The sequence below is a fragment of the Lissotriton helveticus genome, chromosome 3_2 (assembly GCF_964261635.1).
Source record: "Lissotriton helveticus chromosome 3_2, aLisHel1.1, whole genome shotgun sequence".
Taxonomy (NCBI): Eukaryota; Metazoa; Chordata; class Amphibia; order Caudata; family Salamandridae; genus Lissotriton; species Lissotriton helveticus.
This window is the reverse complement of record NC_136062.1, coordinates 258,357,521-258,378,436: the sequence shown is the minus strand read 5'-3', so window position 1 is coordinate 258,378,436 and position 20,916 is coordinate 258,357,521. Positions and strand designations below refer to the sequence as shown.

The following is a 20,916-nucleotide window of genomic DNA, read 5'->3' as shown; positions in this document are numbered from 1 at the left end:
TTTTTTTGTCAGAGAATAGGTATGCTCCTTCACTATGAAAATAACTTTTGGGGCTAGTCACTACTACTAGGGAATATAGCTTGTTAAATTGCATGCGTTTATAATGCATGCAATTACAACGCGGTCATTACAACAACCAGATTGTTACATTGCAGTACCATTACAATGCAAGTTGTTACAATTAGTTGCTCTAGGGGACGCGCTGGACTTAGACATAATATAATTTACTTTTCCAACTTTTCCAACTCCAGTGTGTGCATCAGTAGGGAAGGTGTTGGATTAGTAAATCATATTATTCATTAGTTTAGAGCGTCCCTTAGAGCAAGTCATTGTACCGACTTGCGTTGTAATGGTACTGCGATGTAACAACGAGGTTGTTGTAACGACCGCGTTGTAATCGCATGAGCTTGTGGAGTAACAGGCCTACTTTGGGGTGACCTATTTCACAGGTAAAAGGAGAATAGCAGCCATATTTTGTCAGAGTAGTGGATGGCACAACATGTGCTGCAATCGATAGGTGACATTTAACTTTCCATGCCATTGGTAGGTATTCTACGCTACATACTAAGGCCTTACTGGAATGTTCAGAAGGCCAGTTAGGAGATAGACATGATACCATTTTTTAAGGGCCAGAATACATCAACTCTGGCCAAGATAGCAGTCACCTAGTTTAGAGTTAAAAAAACTGCAATAGTAGTCAATAAAAGAAAAATGGTGTGTGACCATGCAAAAAGAAGAGGCACCCTCCCATATATATTTAATGTTATATGTGTTTAATGTTCATGCATTTTTGAGAACTGGAAGGCAGAATGAAATGATAGAAATGTCTAGGAATTGGCCTTGGTCTAAAACATAATATAGTAGGATCATATAAGTGTATTGAAGACAGGTGAAGGCACATGCTTTTAGACACAATAAAGTAGGATCATGTCAGCGTATTGAAGACAGTTGAATGGACACACTTTTAGAAAGTTATAGACTGAAAAATGGGTGCCATTTCGCAGTATCTTGGAGTAGAATCATCTTCATTGTGGAAAGACTGCATGATTTCTCTTGTGCAACCTCTTGCATTTTGTTGAATGAACAACCATTGTGTGAAATATTTTAAATGTTAATATGTATGCAAGAACAACACAGATGCAATTCAAATTTATATTCAAATTCTGTTTGAAGGGTGTTGTTAGGGAAAAACATTGAGGTGTAACAAACTGGAAGTTCATTAACTGTTTGAAATATTTACATCAAGTTGTTATGTAGGCAACTGTTATTTATATATAAATGTATAGAAGGCCCAGAAGAAACCAGAATAAGTGTCACTTCCCTCCATACTAGACTTGATAACTTAGAGTGGTCTTCCCCCAAACCTTTTGCTTTCCTCCTCCATTTTTGGTTGATCTTGTTCTGTTGGCCTTAGCACTCTGCACACTTTACCACTGCTACTCAGTGCTAGAGTGCGTGCTCTCTCTCTCCTTTAAACATGGTAAAATTGTCTTAAACCCAAGTTACATTTTTACTGTACCCGCAAGACCAGAGTAAAGTGGTAGTACATGTACTCAGGGCCCACAAATAAAATGCTACTGGTGGGCCGGCAGCACTCATTGTGCTATCCACTTTAGTAGCCTTTGAAACATCTCCCAGGCATGCCATTGCAGCCAGTTTGTGCAGTTTTAAACTGCCATTTGGACCTGGCAAGATAAACCTCTTGCCAGACACAACCCTCCCTTTTAATTGCATATAGGTTACCCTTAGGATAGATCCCGACACATTCTAGAGGGCAGGTTGCAGTGTATTTTAAAGTTTGGACATGTACTTCTAAGTTTTACATGTCCGGGTAGTGAAAATCTCCTAAATTCATTGTTTACAACTGTCAGGCCTAACTTTCTCATAGGATAACATTGAGTTAAATTATTACATATAAAAAATTATAACTTTCGATTGGGAACAGGCAGACAGTTTGAGTTTGGAGCCAAATGAATTGTAATTAGAAGCCCTCTGTAATGGTAGAGTCCGATTTTTTGTCACAAATCTGAAAATGTCACTTTTAGAAAGTTCCCATTTTCATATCCTAACCATTCAATACCTACAGCCTGTCCCTGGTCACATGAGTAGGTATAGCTGGCAGTTGGTCCTCATGTATTGCTCTCAGACAGTGAGAAAAAGGGAAGCTTGGTGTTGGTAGAATGGGCCACTCTGACTTAATGAGGGGTAGGAGCAGTCATCTTTTGCACATCATAAAGGCTCTGCCAGAATGCACTCACAAGGCGTTTGTCACTTGTCTTTTGTGACCCCAGACAAGCTGGGGTCAGGGCACAGAGGAAAGGGATGTGTGACACTTCAGGGGTGGATCCCTCTAGAACACTCTCCTACTTCAAAGTGGTCACCAGGTATAAATATTAGACCTGAGACCCCCAACTCTTTAAATCACTTCTGGACCTTAGGACTCTATCAGGAAAAAGAACTGTCCAGCTGTGAAGTCTGATATGGCGACATGTTTTGCTGCCTAAGGACAGCTGTTGCTGCATATAGACTTTTCTGCTGTGAGCTGCCATTGTAAAAACCAGCCTGCCTGTGTGTCTCAGGACTCCTAAATCTCCAAGGGTCAGTCATTTTCCCTCCTGTTCTCAAGCCACAGGGACACAACCCGCTTCTGTGTGCCATGTATCTTTGACGCAGGTCCGCGTATTGTCCCGATATCTCCGCAAGCCTGAACCAGCATGAATCATCTCAACACTGACAAGTGGACCCGCTTGATGGAGCATATCTCAAAGCAAGTACTCACAAGCCCCAGCAGCTTCATCAGTACTTGACCTCAGAGACGACGCATTGCAAGTCCTTGCAAACCCAAGCAGCTTCCTTGACTAGGATGCAGGACCTCGCATAACAAGTTCCAATCAATGGTCACTGACTTTGTTACTTGATGCAAGTTGGCACAGGATCTAGCATCGCAAGCTCCACATCAACGGTTTCTCGTCACCGGCCAGCGCACCTAAATGCAAGGAGTTTGCAACACTTTGCAACTGGGATTTAAGGCACTCTAGTTCAGTGGGCCTAACGGGGTCTCCCTGAGCCAGACAGCTCTCCATCACGTTCAGCTTTGTGCATTTTGGCACGATTTTCACTTAAATCTTTAAAATTGCATATCTTCAATTCTACTGATTGGATTATTGTCATTTTTGATGCAAAGTGTGTATGGCTGTTTGGCCGGTCCAAGGGGGCCAGCCAAACAGTCATGAGCACCTAGGAAGTGTAAACAACATCTCCCCCTGCTCTAGCCAGTCCCGCCCCACCACTGACTGCAATAGGAAAAATTAAATGATAACAAAACATTATTATCGTTTTATTCTTCCTTCACAACAGTGGGGCAACACTCCTCTGCCTCAGCGGAGAAGCCACCACAGAATATTTTGCTATTTGTATTTCCACTTAAGTACTGTTTGAAATGCTGCATACATACTTTACACATTGCCTCTAAGTAACTACTTTTGTGCCAAGCTATGAGAGGGTTAAATACAGGTAAATTGTGGTTTGCTTGTGTTGGCCTTACAGAGATCGAGGTTGCTGCTTGAGTAGGGTTTTACCCCGCTCTACCAGTCACCCAATTTCCAACAAATCACTAATGCTATCAAACTCTTGAACGTCTTGAGAGACACTGAAAATGGTTCTACTCAGTCTGATTTTGGTACATAGATTTTTAGAATTTGCACACTATAAATCAAGCAGTAGAAACAAAGGATTTGTTTGTGTTCAAACATTTCAACTGAAACCTAAAGACATCAATAGTAAACACCTAGCAGCATCTATAAGCTACTAGTACCAAGTATACTGTACAGTACCAATTATCAATTATTTTATGACAAAAAAGTATTATTTGTACACAAACCTGTGTGCTATAACTCGCCTTAGTAAACGTTCAGTGGGAATTTACACCAGGTAAGATAACATTACACCAGAACCTGCACATATAATTTGTCTAACTAGCTGTAACTAATTATAGTTCAGCATGGTCTTTTTGGAGATAAGAATTATGTGTTAAGAAGCTTGTGGATCTATCCATAAATCGTCACTGTAATCAGTGACCCTGAGTCCTCAAACCTGTATAGGCAAATGATGGAAGTCAAGCATTCCCCAAGAAAAAATGCAATTAAAACTAAATTATAGTAAATGTCTTCTCACCTGCTTGCTCTAAAGCAATCATTGTTGATTGCTCAATTAAATCCCGTTCAATAAAGCTACGGAAGTCCTCACTATACACACTAAGATCTGGGAGCTGGAAGGTGTAGATGGGCATTTCCAGAGGGAACTGTTCGTTGTTGCAGTCGTTGGCCACATGGGATCGAGCAAGAGAGACAATTGCAGAACTGGCATGAGAAATCCCCCTGGAGAGTCGCTTCTCTGGAAGAGAAATAGCGATGATTAAAAGCGTTAACCTATTGCCAGGAAAATACCTGGTATTTTACTAATGCAAAATGCAAACATAATCCCTTCAACCCAACAGTGAGGAACACAGCAGAAACACTGAGGTTACTATTAAAGCATTATACAGCTAAATCAAAAACGTTTTAGCTTTAAAATGTCATTCCATCAGAGGTAAGGTACACAAAGGATTCAATATTTAAAGTTAAAAATAACTTTTGGATTTAACTGTAATTTATTCTAACCTGATTCGGGAAGAAGATCAATATAGTCAAGTGCTTGCAGGCATATCGAAATTAGGGAAGAAACATTCTGGTATCTCAAGGTTATCATGAGCAAAGCAATAACTATTGTATCAATATCCTCCAATGTTGCCATGATTTCCAAGAACCTCCTCACAAGTATTACTACATTTTACAAGAGATGTGAGATAATCCAATGATTTTGTATTTATATTAAAAAACATGTGGCTCATAACCTGTATGACAGAACAGCCTGAATACAGATTTAGGGAGTATCCAAAGACTGTAAATGCACTTTAACATTGAATTAGCATTTATTTGATCTCTTGTTTCAGTGCCCAGTACAAGTGTCTTTATGCATCCCAGTACATAAACCTCAGTTCTTGGTTCATGACACCTTGGTTTTCGAACCCAGAAATTACTAATCGAACATGCACATAACTGATTTCTAGCTCCTTACCATGAAAGTTCCGAATCCCTTAACCAGGTTTAGGTGAATGTAGTAGATGATAGCTAGATCTTGGATCTAAGTGCTGATGTTCAGAAACTCAGAGCTTGGGCCAACACCATCACTGACTAACCGTTCACAAAAACTGGGATGATAAACTCAACATGACCACCAGGGCCGGACTGGCTACCGGGCATTTTGGCATTCTGCAGAGCCGGGGGCTGATGTCACTGCGGTGGGGGCTAATTTCGTAAATGGAGACCTGCGTGTGCCTCGAAATCAACAATGCAAAACGAATTTCGTTTTGCACACGCAGGTCCCCATCAATGAAATCAGCCCCCAGCACTGTAGAATGTCAAAATGCCCGGTAGCCAGTCCGGCCCTGATGGCCACACAGATTAAACTGATTAGATCCTCCATTGTCCACATACTACGCATCCTCAGAAAAAAATTCAAATGCATCCCCAAGAACTCCAGGCATACCATTACTCAAGCCCTAGTCAATAGTAGAGAAGACTGCGGCAATGCACTCTATGGCGGAATCCCCAACATCCTCCTTCACCGTCTTCAGCACATCCAGTACACCTCAGTCAGACTAATCTTGGACCTCCATTGGTGCACACACATCATGCCTCACCTCAGAGAACTCCACAGGCTGCCGACACACAAAGCTTCTAATTCAAACTCCTCAAATATGCATACAAGATGCTGCATAACATAGGACCAGCTTGCCCCAACTGCCGCCTCCACTTCCACCCAGACACCTCCTCACTGCCTCACTCTCTCTCGCACACACTCCTCCCATCTGCAAAAGTAGAACAGGAGGTCTAGTCTTCTCCTACCTCCTACCTCGCACCCAAAACTTGCAACTACCTTGTTGGACTTGGCCCTTTTGGCAGGTTCACCCCTAAACTTTTTGCTTTTAATTTTGACCTGATACTAGTTGTTTTTGGCTTCTGCGCACTTTAACACTGTATCCCAGTATAAAGTGCGTGCTCAGTTTGAGTGCGTGTGGTGAGATTGGCCAGCCCTCCCATAGGAATGCATGGGGATATGTGTGTCCATGGTAGTTCCTGATGTGTGGGGAGTGCATGGGCGAGTTTGGTATGTGCGAACTCGTGAGATTAAATGCTGTGCGATGGTGTGCATAGATTTAATGTGTCTGGTGTGGAAGTGCCACTTCTAGAAGTTGGCATGTCTGTGCAGTGAATGTGAATTGACTGTCTGGCTTGTGATTGGCTGGTGTGCCTGGCTCCAGGAGTGAGGATGGGTCTGCCCCGGTGGTGAATGGAGAGATCTGCATGTTGATGGGAGGGAGGAGTGCACCTGGGACCTGAATAGGGCTGGGCCTTCCCTCCACAATGCTGGCTCCACCCCCTGAGGTGCGTCTGATGTCCCTAGCCTGTCCTGTGAATGGGGAGAGGAACTGAGCAAAACAAAGTGCTCAAGAACCAGTTGTAACTGGTTCTCCCCCTGCCCTACAACCTTAGACAAAGGGAAATTGTGTATAAAAAGGGCCTGTGACCCCATATGAAATGTTCTGACTGATCCCATCTTGAGGGGGCCTGCTGCTGCTGCTGGGCGCCAGGAGGTGCCGCCACTGGGGACTGCCTCCCTGCTGGAGGGCCCTGTGAGCTGGCCCCTGGGCCCAGCCTATGCCCCCCTGCCTTCTGAAGAGACTTTTTTTGGACCTTGAGAAACCTAGTGCCTGAAGGCGCTTTATTCTCCTGAGGAGCGCTTTATGCTCCCTTTGTTTTTTAAAGAGTGCTTTGTTGTGGGTCCAAGAGGAGCAGCGCTTCTACCTTTGAACTGCAGCGCGAAGCTGCACCACGTGGGATCCCTGCCCTTCTGGCCGATTTCATGCACTGGTGCCCACCCCGCAGATTTGTGCTTTTAAGTATCACTAGCGGGTGCCCACCCTGCCAGGGACCTTGTGCTTCATTTTATAGCCCTAGCGGATGCCCACCCTGCCAGGGACTTTAGATGTAAACTGGTGCCTACCCAGTACTGCAGCCAGGAGTGCCGGGAACCTGGAGGGCCGCCGCGCTGCCTGCGGCGACCAGGAAGTCCTGAAGGCCAACAGGAAGCGGACGGGAGCCCACCCCGCGCTCCTGTACTCTGGGGAAGACCGTGGCGTGATCAGAACCCCGGACTGCCCGCCTGTGCCCCGTGGAGCCGAGTGAGGTGGAAGAGGGCTGCAGTCGCTGACGGGGCTCCTGTGTGTCATGAGGAGTCCCGCATGTGCCGCCAACTAGAGCCTGAAGTTCGTCAGGAACCTACTCCACCTGCTGCAAGAAGCGCCCGAGCAGAAGCCGTGTCGGTGAAAGAGCGGAGCTCCCCAGTGTGAGGGAGAGCCGCATTGAGAGGAATTGCAGAGAGGAGGGCCTGAGGGGCATTTCTGGCGCCCGCCCCCATAGCAGGAGGAGCTGACGTGGGTCCCACAAGGCTGGGAGACCCCCAGAGACCAGAGGAGTGCGAGTGCCGGTCCCGCATGTGGCTGCATTAGAGAAGAACAGTCCAGCCTGGTGAGTAGTGCTCCTTTGTTCATTATTAGAGAGAGCGCCGGGGCACATTGACGGTGCCTGCCTCTCCGCCTGCCGTCGCTGACTTTGTATGGGGGCAACATTGTTCTTTAAAGGCACAGTGGGGGCCAGGGCATATTCTATGAGCGGCCCTGCCTACCAGAGGGTCGCTCCAATGTTGGGGGCAAGTGTCTGCAGGAGTCCCCCGAGTGGGACTCCCCCAAAGGTGCCTGGGTTGATTGTTTTTGGGGGCATACCCCCTTTGAAGTCCCCGAGTGACACTTGGGGCTAGTTTGGCAATTAGAGTCCCAGACAGAGGGCTCCTAGGGCACGCAGGTGCCCATGCTCATTTCTACAGCTGCCCAGCAATTAGTGGGCAGCTGCCACGTTTAGGCTGCCCTTTTTCGTGGTTTCTTTCGCTGTGTGCGCAGCCAGCCCGGACATTCTGGACATCGTGCATTTTAACCCCTGTGGAAGGCCAGTTGGCCTGGGGACAGTACCTAATGTGATTCTTGCGCAGGTTGATGGTATTCTATGTTGGTGATAATAATTGCCTAATGTGATTTATGCGTAATGTGCAATGCCTTTATGCCTGTGATACCTCTAACTGTGTTTTTATGCTTAGGATGTTGTTTTGCCTAGTATAGTTTTTACTAGTGAGTTTATGTTTTCCTGCGTGATCTATGCCTACTGTATTGCGTAGTGTGTACCTACCTTTTACCAGTGGTTACTGGTTGTGTTCTACAAGTGTTATTTTGTGCTACAGGTATTCTAAGTGCTATTTCTACTAAGTGCTATTTCTAACGGTGGCCCATGTGGCCCTGTCCTGTGTATATAATCTCCTGTAAATACTGCCCAGTGCCAATTGGCACAGTGTATCTGTGTGATTATGATCTAATGTGTTTATGGTAATACAAAGGCTATTTTTATATATAACCTTGTGCGGAGTTCATTTTCGTGGTGTGCCTAGTGTGTTGCTGCTGTGTGTGTGTGTTGCGCAAACGCTTTACACATTGCCTCTGGGATAAGCCTGACTGCTCGTGCCAAGCTACCAAGGGGGTGAGCAGGGGTTATCTTGGCGTGTAACTCCCTTGCCCCGACTAGAGTGGGGGTTTCTGCCTGGCTTTGGCACAAGCCTTAGCCAACCAGAAATCCCATTTCTAACAAACCTTCTTCAACAAGTAAGAGTATCTTCCTTGCTCCTGGAAATCAGCATGAAGCTGAAGACATGGGTCTTCAATTAACACACAGCAGGTGACCTACACACCTTCTCTAGCGCCTAGATACTTTCCAGGTGATAGGCCACACTTTATAAATACAAATACATTAATAAGTCACAGACACAGAGCTCTGGTTTATGAACTGCATGGACTTCATTTCTGGCCATATTATGCCTTAAATCAAAGAACATAAAAAAGTGCTTGATCTTGAATTAAGTTACTTGGGTTTGTAAATACAGAATGTGTCTACATAAGAAGAAGAACCGTAGTCCCTCTCACAAAATATTCAAAGATCCATGTTCTAGCTACTTTAGTTTGTTACTGATGCTAAGCCCAGGCGGAGACCTCCGCTCTGCCCGCCGAATGTGCAGAGATGTGCCTCCTCTGAATTCCACAGAGAAGGCAAATCTCCGCACACTCTGGGGCGGAGCGGCGTTGGCCAGCCCCCGCTTCCACCCCCTATTAACAATTAATTGTAAATTACATAAAAGTAAAGAAAAACAACTTACCTGGACTGCGGCGTCCCCAAGCAGCCCTCCTTCTATTCCTCGCTGTCTCTGCGAAAACTGTGCTTGCGCGCACGCCTGTGCATTTCAGTTTTTGCAGAGACGGCGGGGAAGAGGAGGGCAGCCCAGGGGCGCCGCAGTCCAGGTAAGTCAGTTTTTCTTTACTTTTACATAATTTATAACTAATTATTAAGAGGGGGGGTGGAGGCGGGTGGCGTAGCGGAGTTTCATGGAGTTTGTTCTCAACTCCGTGGCACTCCGCGTAGCCCCGCTACGCACACTATGCCAAGGGTTGATTGATACACTAATCTAAGCTCTGTATCTGTGCTGCTTATGATATGGACCCTGGACCATAACTCACAACTAGTAACCCAGAAACCAATTTTCGAAAAGAAAGACCTTGGGGTCCTGAACCCATGAACGGGACTCTGTCTTCAGAACATGATTTCTAGATTAGCCATTGTAAAAGAAATCACTGATTTGTGCACAAGGGTTTTGGATCCATGGACAGAACTTAGAAAACCTGTTTATGCATCCAGTACATAGGTTTGCATGCTTAGAACTAGGCTTTTCCATATTTTGGTATGTAAATCTATTTCCATGGTTTGTGAACCTGAATTTTCTGTATATAGCCCAAGACCCACATTCTGAGAACACCCTACTCTGACCCAAGAGCTTGAATTTGTTAACATAGAATTCTAGTCCTCTAATACTTTGGTAGCCAACTACAGTTATTACTTTGCTGACCAAATTAATTGCTTTGTTAAACTGGATCCTGGGTCTGTCAAACTTGTTTTATTTTTTGACAGTGTTCAGTCTTTAAGGATATGGCCCATTACTGTCAAACGAGTCTGGTAAGCTCAAGATAAGGTTGCGAGTGACTGGTGTCTCTTTTTGGTAATTCACAGATTCAACGCTAGTGGCTTTGTCTAGTTTTTAACTGGCCAGTTTAGAGAAAATTGGCTGCAGTGCTTTACAATCCCCAGAGGAGAATCAAATTACAAATCATCCTCCCGAGACTTAAAACCAAGCAAGCTGGAGTTATTTTACTCCTGTTGACCGTAATCTCATCACTAAAGCAAGGCATATTCCAGGACTGTCTAAAGATTGGGCAAGTGACACTCCTCTTGAAAAAAGTGGGCGGGGAGCCTACAGCTCTGTACAACTTTCGTTCGGTGACAAACATCCCCGTTCACAACAAATTGTTAGAAAATGTGTACCCAATCAAGTGTGTCAGTTCAACTTACTCGACACATTTTAACCAGAAATTGCCATCGTACACATCATGGACAATGCCCCAAACGCTAAACCACTATGACTCTTGCCTACTCATCCTACTCGATCTCTCATCAACGTTTGACACAGTCAATCACAACAGCCTTCCAGAGTTATTAGAAAGCAGAATGGTACTATCAGCCAAGGTACTCAACTGGCTCACATCCTTCTTACAGACCCGCTCAAATTGGATCAAGGCAGCCGGCCCACTATCAAAAGGCTCACCAGTGAGCTGTGTAGTTCCACAAGGGTCAACCCTCTCCCCCACTCACTTCAACCTCTATATGGAGCCGTTGATGGAAATCCTCAAGCAATAAAACCTTGCATACCACAACTATGCTGATAATATGCAATTATATTAAATATATGCTCCTTGGAAGATGTAATTTGACTCAATAACACTCTAGGTTAAGCCCAAACCGGACTCTCTCAAAACAACCTTAAGCTGAACTCCCTCAAAACAGAATTCCTATTATACAGCTCCCTACACATTCAGAAATGGCTTAATCACCTAGACACTTTCAGCTGCAAACCTACCATTATTGAATCAATAAAAACCTTCGGAATTACACTGGATGAAAATCTTAACTGTAACATCTTAGCCACTGGCTATTGCTCTGGACTCATTGTTGTTCGTTGCAGGTTAAATGTCCTGTACCTGGCAGGCATTTGGGTGCATTTTAGAGCATACATATATTTATCTTACATTTATTTGATAAGCAGGCTTCTAAAAAGCTGACTAGACCTCGACGATGATAAGGATTTGTCAAAAAAGACCTGTAATAAAATTATTGAGGAAGAATACCACAAAGATTACAAATCATGCTAATTCCTAAATTCAAGAGGGTTGTAAATATATAGTACAATTCACCATTACGTTAATGGGTATTATGGTAAAATACATGGAGGAAGATGGATTTACAATCATCCAAAATAGAAGCACTGTTAAAGGAATTGGAGCCTATGAAAGACCTAGAGGAAGCTTTAAAAAATGGAGAGAAATCTGGGAAAACATGAAGAAGAAACAAACGAAAGAAAAGCGCACACATTTAATTGGGACAAACTAGATAGAGATGGGCGTAACTCACGTAATACTACTAGATCTCTCATCAGCATTTGACATGGTCAACCACACAGCCTTCTAGAATTATTAGAAAGCAGAATGGTACTATCAGGTAACATACTCAACTGGTTTACATCCTTCTTATGGAACCCCTCAAAACGGATCAAGACAGGCAGCCCACTATCCAAAGGCTCACCAGTGAGATGTGGAGTTCCATAAGAGTCAACCATCTCCTCCACACTCTTCAACCTCTATATGGAGCCATTGATGGAAATACTCAAGCAATCAAACCTTGCACGCCACATGTATGCTGATATTATGCAATTATACTTAAATATATCCTAGTTGGAAGATATCATTTGACTCAATAACACTCTAGGTTAAACACAAACCCGACTCTCTCTAACCGCTTAACTGTGGCGTGAATTCTGCCTCGGTGCGGCGGTTTAAAGGAGTGGGTGGGGCCGTGTCGGCCAACGGACGTGCGCAGCATTACAGAGGTAGTGCTCGTGACGGCCGTTGACCGACGGGCGCAGCGAAGGAGTTAAACAACCTTAAATTGAACTTTATCAAAACAGAATTCCTATTATACAACTCCCTACACATTCAGAAATGGCTTATTCACCTGGTGCCGATTCACAAAATTTATCTGAGACAAAATCATAACTTTACGACTTTCGTTATTCACAAAAGGCATTTAGTAGTAGTAAAGTTAGGAATCCTAACTTTGCTACTCAAACTGAGAAAATCCTAACTTTATCACATTCGGTATTCACAAAAGGCATTTAGTAGTAGTAAAGTTATAAATCCTAACATTAATACTACTAAATGCCTTTTGTGAATACCAAAAGTTGTAAAGTTAGGATTTTGTTTCAGATAACTTTTGTGAATTGGGCCCATTGACACATTCAGCTGCAAACCTACCATTATAGAATCAATAAAAACCCTCTTAATAACACTGGTTAAAAATCTTAACCTTAACATCCCAGCCACTGGCTATTGCTCTGGCCGCATTCTGATTGTTGTTCATTGCAGGTTTAATGTCCTGTGCCTGGCAGGCATATGGGTGCATATTAAAGCATGTATGTCTTTATCTTACATTTATTTCATAAGCAGTTTGCTTTAAAGCAGACTAGACCTCAAGGGTGATAAGGATTTGTCAAAAAAGACCCCAAATAAAAGTATTAAGGAAGAATACAACAAAGTTTATAAAACATGCTAATTCTCACATCCAAGAGGACCTATTGAAAGAATGCTGTAAATATACAGTACAATTCTCCATTAAGTTAATTGTTAGTCTGGTAAAACACATGGCTAAAGAAAAACTATTAAAGGAATTGGAGCCAATGAAAGACCTAGAGGAAGTTATGAAATCTGGAAAAACAAAGAAGAACAGAAGAAAGAAAAGTGCCCAAATTAAATTAGTACACATTAGATAGAGGTGGGCATAACTCATGTAATCCCTACAGTATACCACAACCAGGTTCAAGTAGCACATGCCCGGCGTTTTAGTTTAAGGTGGTAACACCATCTGCCACCCACCCTGCACACCAACACCGGGACAAGCTTTATGGACTTTGCATGAGCCTACAGCTTATACCTGATGCATGTGTAGTACAGACTAGATTGTAAATACTTCTTGATTCATTAAGTAGCTAATTCTGTGTGACAAAGATTATGGCTATATAAGCAAACATTCTTGTGTTAGTGAACAGTCTCACCGCTGACTGTAGCACTTTCAGAAGTGCCTTGACCGGTTAAGTGATTCCTGCTAAAAGCAACCTTCTATAGTCCAGTCTCAATAGAACCAATGCCTTGACATACTTGTTTAAAAGAGTTTTCTGGCATGACAGGTTTAATACCTAGGGATCCTGTGCTAATATTTTGCAGCTTAAGCCAATGTACTGTGCGTGCTTGAAAGTTCAAGTTCTGTCTAAGAAGAAGCCTAGGGATTTAGTGCACGCCATACTGAGGGAATAGAAGTTCAGTGCATCAATCTAGGTTTTGACAAGGACAGTGTAGTTTGGGGGAGATATCAGAAAAAAATATCTTTTAGGTTTATTGAGGATAGACCGAGCGACCCTAGACCCTGTTTAGGCAGGTCGCTCCCCACGCCTCACAGCACCACCACTGTGTTGCACCCTTCAGCCCTGCTGCCGCTCTGCCGTGAGATCGAGGCCCTCCTCCACCCGCAGGCTACCACCTGCACCTCATCCCTGGTGGCCAGTGGTAGGCCCTAGGTTTGCTTGCTTGCTTGCTTGTTGCCCGTATTCCATTATTGTTTGCTGTACCTGTTTTTCTCGCCCCTTATTTCCCCTGTCTCTGCTGTGCCCCTCTTTTTTCCAGCCGTACCCTCCACCAATCCTGCTTTCCCGCAGCTGCGTCCCCTGCGGCCCCGCCCCTCAACCCCCATTGGTCCGCTCCTTCCCGCCTTCCAGCTGCTCCTCCCCCCCACCTCCCCTTCTTATGGCGCCCGCTGCGCGGTGAAGGGAGCGACCCTTGATCCTGTTTAGGCAAGTCGCTCCCCACGCCGCACAGCACCACCGCTGTGTTGTACCCTTGAGCCCTGCTGCCGCTCTGCCGTGAGATCGAGGCCCTCCTCCACCAGCAGGTTACCACCTGCGCCTCATCCCTGGTGGCCAGTGGTAAGCCCTAGGTTTGCTTGCTTGCTTGGTTGTTGCCCGTATTGCATTGTAATTGTACTTGTATTGTATTGTGCCTGTATTGTACTGTAATTGGTTTTTATTGTTTTCTGTACCGTTTTTCATGCCGCCCATTTCCCCTGTCTCTGCTGTGCCATTCTTTTTTCCAGCCGTACCCTCCACCCATCCCGCTTTCCCGCTGCTGCGTCCCCTGCGTCTTCAACCCCCGCTCCCATTCATCTGCTCCCTCCCGCCTCCCAGCAGCTCCTCCCTCCCACCTCCCCTTCTTATGGCGCCCGCTGCGAGGTGAAGGTAGCGACCCTTGACCATGTTTAGGCAGGGCACTCCCCAAGCCGCACAGCAGCACCACTGTGTTGCGCCCTTGAGTCCTGCTGCCGCTCTGCTGTGAGATCGAGGCCCTCCTCCACCCGCAGGTTACCACCTTCACCTCATCCCTGGTGGCCAGTGGTAGGCCCTAGGTTTGCTTGCTTGCTTGGTTGTTGCCCGTATTGTATTGTAATTGTACCTGTATTGTATTGTGCCTTTATTGTACTGTAATTGTTTTCTTATTGTTTTCTGTGCCCGTTTTTCTCACCCCTTATTTCCCCTGTCTCTTCTGTGCCCCTCTTTTTTCCACTTTTCTGCAGCTGTGCCCCTATGGCCCTGCTCCCGCTGCCATTCGTCTGCTCTCTCCCGCCTCCCAGCTGCTCCTCCCTCCCACCTCCCCTTCTTATGGCAGCTGCTGTGCGGTGAAGGGAGCGACCCTTGAACCTGTTTAGGCCCGTCGCTCCCCACACCACACAGCACTACCACTGTGTTGCACCCTTAAGCCCTGCTGCCGCTCTGTGGTGAGATCAAGACCCTCCTGGACCCGCAGGCTATCACCTGTGCCTCATCCCTGGTGGACTGTGGTAGGCCCTAGGTTTACTTGCTTGCTTGGTTGGTGCCCGTATTGCACTGTAATTGTCCCTGTATTGTATTGTGCCTGTATTGTACTGTAATTGTTTTTTATTGTTTTCTGTACCCGTTTTTCTCAACCGTTATTTCCCCGGTCTTTGCTGTGCCCCTCTTTCTTCCAGCCGTGCCCTCCGCCGATCCCGCTTTCCTGCAGCTGGGTCCCCTGCGGCCTGCCCATTCGTCCGCTCCCTCCCGCCTCCCAGCTGATCCGCCCTCCCACCTCCCCTTCTTATGGCGGCCGCTGCGCGGTGAAGAGAGCGACCCTTGACCCTCTTTAGCCAGGTCGCTCCCCAGGCCGCTCAGCACTACCACTGTGTTGCGCCCTTGAGCCCTGCTGCCATTCTGCGCTGAGATCAAGGCCCTCCTCCACCCGCAGGCTACCACCTGCGCCTCATGCCTGGTGGCCAGTGGTAGGACCTAAGTTTGCTTGCTTGCTTGGTTGTTGCCCATATTGCATTGTAATTGTTACCTGTATTGTACTGTAATAGTTTTTATTGTTTTCTGTACCCGTTTTTCTTGCCCCTTTTTTCCCCTGTCTTTGTTGTGCCCTTCTTTTTTACAGGCGTACCCTCCGCCGATCCCGCTTACCTGCCGCTGGGTCCACTGCGACCCGCCCCCATGCTCCCATTCGTCCACTCCCTCCCACCTCCCAGCTGCTCCTCTCTCCCACCTCCCCTTCTCATGGCGGCCGCACTGCCCAGCCTCCCGCACTGGGGACGACCTGACTCCTTTCTTCACCGGTAACAGCGACTGGGGCACGCTCGCTGCAAACAGCCCCCTGGTGCCCTCAGAATAGCACACGCCCTGCTAGTGCACATGTTGGCCCCCTGTCTTCACCACTGACAACAGGAGCCTGCCTGTTGGGCCTACTTTCTGCGCCACGAGACACCAGGACACAGTGTGCCCGCTTTCAACTGCACAGCAAGGTTCTATCTAGCTCGGGCGAACCCTCGCGAACACGGTGCCTCCACACTGTGGTTAAGCATTCCCACCGGATACATCTCGTTCCTAACTACCTGTTGTGGCCCCAGTCAACCGCCGCATAAAGCCCAGTCAGCCTCAGGTACGTCCGCAGAAGCTACCTGTGAGCATCTAGACGCCGTAGTTTGGTCACCCCGGCTATGCCTGTGCCCACACCAGCATGGCAACGGTTCCCCTGCTCGAGCCCTTCACCATAACTGGACCTCCACCCCCCCAAGCAGCCGTTGGAAGGCGTAGGTTGAGCACCTGGAGAATTCCTTCAATGCTGCAGACATTCCAGTTCCACGACGGAGACCCATGCTCATCCAGCTAGGCGGGGCAGACATCCACAAGATTTGCCCCCTTAGGAACTACGCCACAATGCTTGACGCCATCATGTCCTACTTCCAGCCGTTCGCCAGCCCCGACTACAAGCGTTTCTTGCTCCGCCAAAAACACCAGCTCCCGGATGAATTTGTGGACATATTCTATGCCAGACTGAAAGATCTGGCGAGCACCTGCACCCTCCCTGCCGAGGACGACGAGGTCCGAGCCCAGTTCATTCAAGGCTGTGCATCATCCAAGCTGCGCGAACGAGTCCTGCAAGAACACAACATGCCAATCAGGGACATCTAAACGCTTGGCCGCTCCAAAGTGTTGGCGAAAGCCAGGGCAGCCCACATGGACCCTAAACCAGCCGCCACCATCCAGGAGGAACCGGTGTGCCAAATCTCCCAATGCTCCGCCCCACCAGGGTACTAGTCTATGCCTACTGCATCAAGTATCCACTCAGGCTGTGCAGAGTATTCCAGGCTGATCTCTCTCACAAAGCTGCCCACCAGCAGGCCAAAGTGTATGTATCCCAAGAAGGTTTGGGTTTCTGCTAGGCTGCCGGACTGCACAAGACCTCAATCTGATTCATTTTGCATTCACCGTACATGCCAATGACCTGAACCACCTGCTGCAAGGATTCAGGACTCTGTTCGAGGGAATCGGATGCCTGAAAGGGCCCGCAATCCGCCTACACATCTACAAGTCCATCGCCCTGATTGCCCTCCGCCACCGGAGGATTGCCTTCCATCTAAGCACCAAAGTAGAAGCAGAGCTGCGTCTTCTGGAGAAAGCCGGTATCATCGAATGGGTGCGAGGCCCTACCCACTGGGTGTCACCCATTGTTGTCATGAAGAAACTGAAACAACCCGATGCAGTCCGCATCTGTGTGGACATGAGGGTCCCAAACCTCACCATCGAGCGCAAGCGCCATTTGACCCCTACGGTAGACTACATCATCGGAGAACTATCCGGCTCCAAATGGTTTTCAAAAATGGACCTGCGCTCTGGATACCATCAGATTCCACTCCATCCAGACTCTCGCCCCAGCACGACGTTCTCCACCCATGCAGGACTGTGGAGCTACACTCGCCTCAATTTTGGAATCTCCAGCGCCGCTGAGGTCTTCCAAAAGATAGTTAAGTATGTCCTCCAAGTGCTGGAAGGTGTCCTCAACATCAGCGATGACATTTTAGTGCATGCGCCCACTCTGGAAGAGCGCATCCAATGCCTCAAGGCTGTGTTCACCCGAATCCGAGACAGCGGACTCACCCTCCACCGAGAGAAGTGCGAGTTCCTGAGGAGAGACATCAGTTTTTTTGGTTACTGCTTTTCCGACAAAGGCATTGGCCCTGACCCAGACAAAGTGAAGAACATACAAAACGCTCCCGCCCCGGCGTCAGTGTCTGGAGTCTGCCACTTCCTTGCCATGGTCACGTATTGCGGACGTTTTATCAAAAACCTATCAGACCTGACTGGTCCCCTACAAGACCTCACCAAGACCACCAGCCACTGGGTGTGGGAAAAAGAGCAAGAGGAGGCATTCCAAAGGACAATAGATGCCCTATTAGCTGACACGACACTGGTATACTTTGACCCCAGACACAAATGCCACCTAGTGGTAGATGCCAGCCCCACGGGTCTGGGAGCAGTGTTGGTCCAGTAGCAAACCTGTGGAGAATGGGCCCCTGTTTCCTACGCCAGTTGGACCCTCACTCCCACAGAGCAATGCTACTCTCAAATCGAGAAAGAGGCCATTGTGATCTTTTGGGGTTGTCGCCACTTCCACATTTATCTGTATGGACTTCCATTTACAGTGGTAACTGACCACAAACCCCTCATTCCACTCTTTGAAGGATCTTCATCACGTCCTCCCCCAAGGATAGAGAAGTGGGTACTTCAGCTTCAAGAGTTTCAATTCACAGTGAAGTACAGACTAGGCACCCTCAACCCAGCCGAATTCCTATCCAGGTACGCCAGACCGGTCACGGAGCCAGAAGCAGCAGAAGTGACAGCCACCGAGGAGTACGTGCGGATGACCATCGAGTGGTCCAGACCTCTCCCAATCTCGCTCGAAGAAGTGATACAAGCAACCAAGGAAGACGATTGCCTCCAGATCGCCATCCGAGCGCTTTCCTCAGGTGATTGGAAGCTGCTCCAAAACCCAACACCCTTTCTCACATGGAAGCACAGACCACCTTGAGAGCTCTACACCAAATGCGCCACAAGCTGTCAGGATCCACCGAAGGCTGCCTTCTGAGAGGTCCTTGCCTTGTTCAACCTGGGCGCTTGACTCACCAAGCCGCCCTCCTCGGACATGGACCACACCAAGTAATCATTAAGTCAAAGAACCACCTCAGGAGCGAGGTCTGGTTTCCTGGCCTAGACCAGCAAGTTGAGTCAATCATCCAGCGCTGCCCAGTGTGCCTAGCAACCAGCCTCCCCAGCTGACCCACACCAGTCATCACAGAAGCAGGTCCCAACTCCCCACGGTAAAGAGCCAGCGCGGATTACGGCAGCCTTCACTGAGGGAAGTACATGCTGGTCATCGTAGATGACTTTTCACGGTACCCAGAAGTCGAGATCATCTCCTCCACAGCAGCTAGAGATGTCATCCCCAAACTTGAAAAAGTCATGGCGACCCACGGCCTAATTGGGGAACTTCGAACGGATAACAGCCCACCCTTCACCAGCGCAGAACTCTCAGAGTATCTCTCGTCCCAGCGAATCAAGCACTGCCGGGTAACCACCAGGTGGCCCCAGGCGAACGGAGAACTGGAGCGACTGATGCGGACACTAAATAAGACAATCCAAATAGCCCTCGCCGACGGCCACATCCTTGAACAAGCTCTGTACCAGTTCCTTCTGGAATATTGCCTCACACCTCACTGCACCACCGGAATCTCTCCGAGCGGCCTATGCTTTGGTTGAACGGTGACTGACACCATCCCACACCATCCCGTGTGGACAGAGTCCCCGAACCCTCCGAACCAGTCATTGGCACAGCGGACAAAGATCAACCAAGATGCCTCCCCGAGGAGACATGCTGCGGAGAGCCCAATCACTGTGGGTGACAGAGTACTCATGCGAAATCGCCACCCTGGTGGAAAGTTCAAGATGCCGTTTGAGCTGGATCCATGGACTGTGACGGAAATCAAAGGCACAATGGTGACGGCTTCCCGAGGTCACAAGAAGGTAACCCAGAATCTGTCGTTCTTCAAGAGAATCCCGGCTGACGAGTCCGAAGAGTTCCCGATGCTCAATGAACCTAGCACCACAGATCTGGACAGTCCACACGGGCCCGAAGAAAATAGTGACCGGCCTACAGCTGTCAGCGGAGAAGCTGGCCGAACCACCCCTGCTACAGAAAAATCCCAAGGCCAGGAACGCCGAAGCGGTCAGCCAGTGCAAGAGACTGAAAGTCAAGCTGATGTGCCTCTGACCCCTTCAGCCAGAAGCAGCCAGAGTCGGTACAACCTGCGGCCCCATCCTCGGCCGTCCCAAAAAGTACCAAGACTTTGTTGCCCGCTGTCGACCCCTGTAAGCCGGAGCCAGGAAAACCCAGGCGAACCAAGTAAGACTGTTCCGTGAATATCTTATCTGTCAGAGACTGATGTTTACTTTTTAGAGTTGTATTGTTCACACAGTTTTGAATGTTTGCTCTTTGGGCAAAGGAGGAATGTAATGTAGTCTTTAGCGGGCCAGCCCACTTCGCACTTATTAAGAGGGGTGTCGTTCCAGCGGACCCCCACAACGCCAACATAGTAGGCTGGCCCAGCGAACGCTCGGCCAGCATGTAAGGCATTGAATAAAGAGCCTAGGGACCTGGGCGTGAGTCAGTACATATCTGGCCACCACTGATACCCCACGTGTGCCTGTGTCTTTCATTTGCAGGGGCCTAACTGAGGACATTACAGGATGCAGGGAACTTCATACATTTTTCAATTGAATCGTTGGTGTTCCTTTCAAACAATTGTGTGCATGATTTTAATTACTATCATGAACACCTAGGGTGCTTTTTCTGCTTAGCCAATCTGTATTCTGAAATGTAAATCTTTGCTGTGTATACTTCTTTTTCACATTTCTAAATTTTACTACGAAATGTGGGGTGAACAAAATGTGCACCTGGATGCTCTGTAGCATTAACAGTTTTCATTTGTTCATTCAGGTTTTCTTAATACCATTCCACTGATTCTTTACACTTTATGTTTTTTGTTGTCTTTGAGGTTTTTGTGTCCAAGATTCCTGTCAAGAAGTAATGAATTTTCTTCAAAATATCTCTTTTACGCCTTAATAAATAGAGATAAATTTGATACTTCAGACATTATGTTGAAGATG

The 20,916-nt window shown here is 47.3% G+C and overlaps 1 protein-coding gene across 1 annotated transcript in view; it reads right to left on the bottom strand.

The window, feature by feature from the left end:
* The window catches only part of OTUD7A (OTU deubiquitinase 7A), a 681,211-nt gene that overhangs the window by 368,846 nt on the left and 291,449 nt on the right, over window positions 1–20,916 (bottom strand). The window contains exon 4 of the mRNA XM_078685161.1: window positions 4,174–4,392. Within this exon, the coding sequence (XP_078541287.1) occupies window positions 4,174–4,392 (219 nt within the window). The remainder of the gene's footprint in view (window positions 1–4,173; window positions 4,393–20,916) is intronic.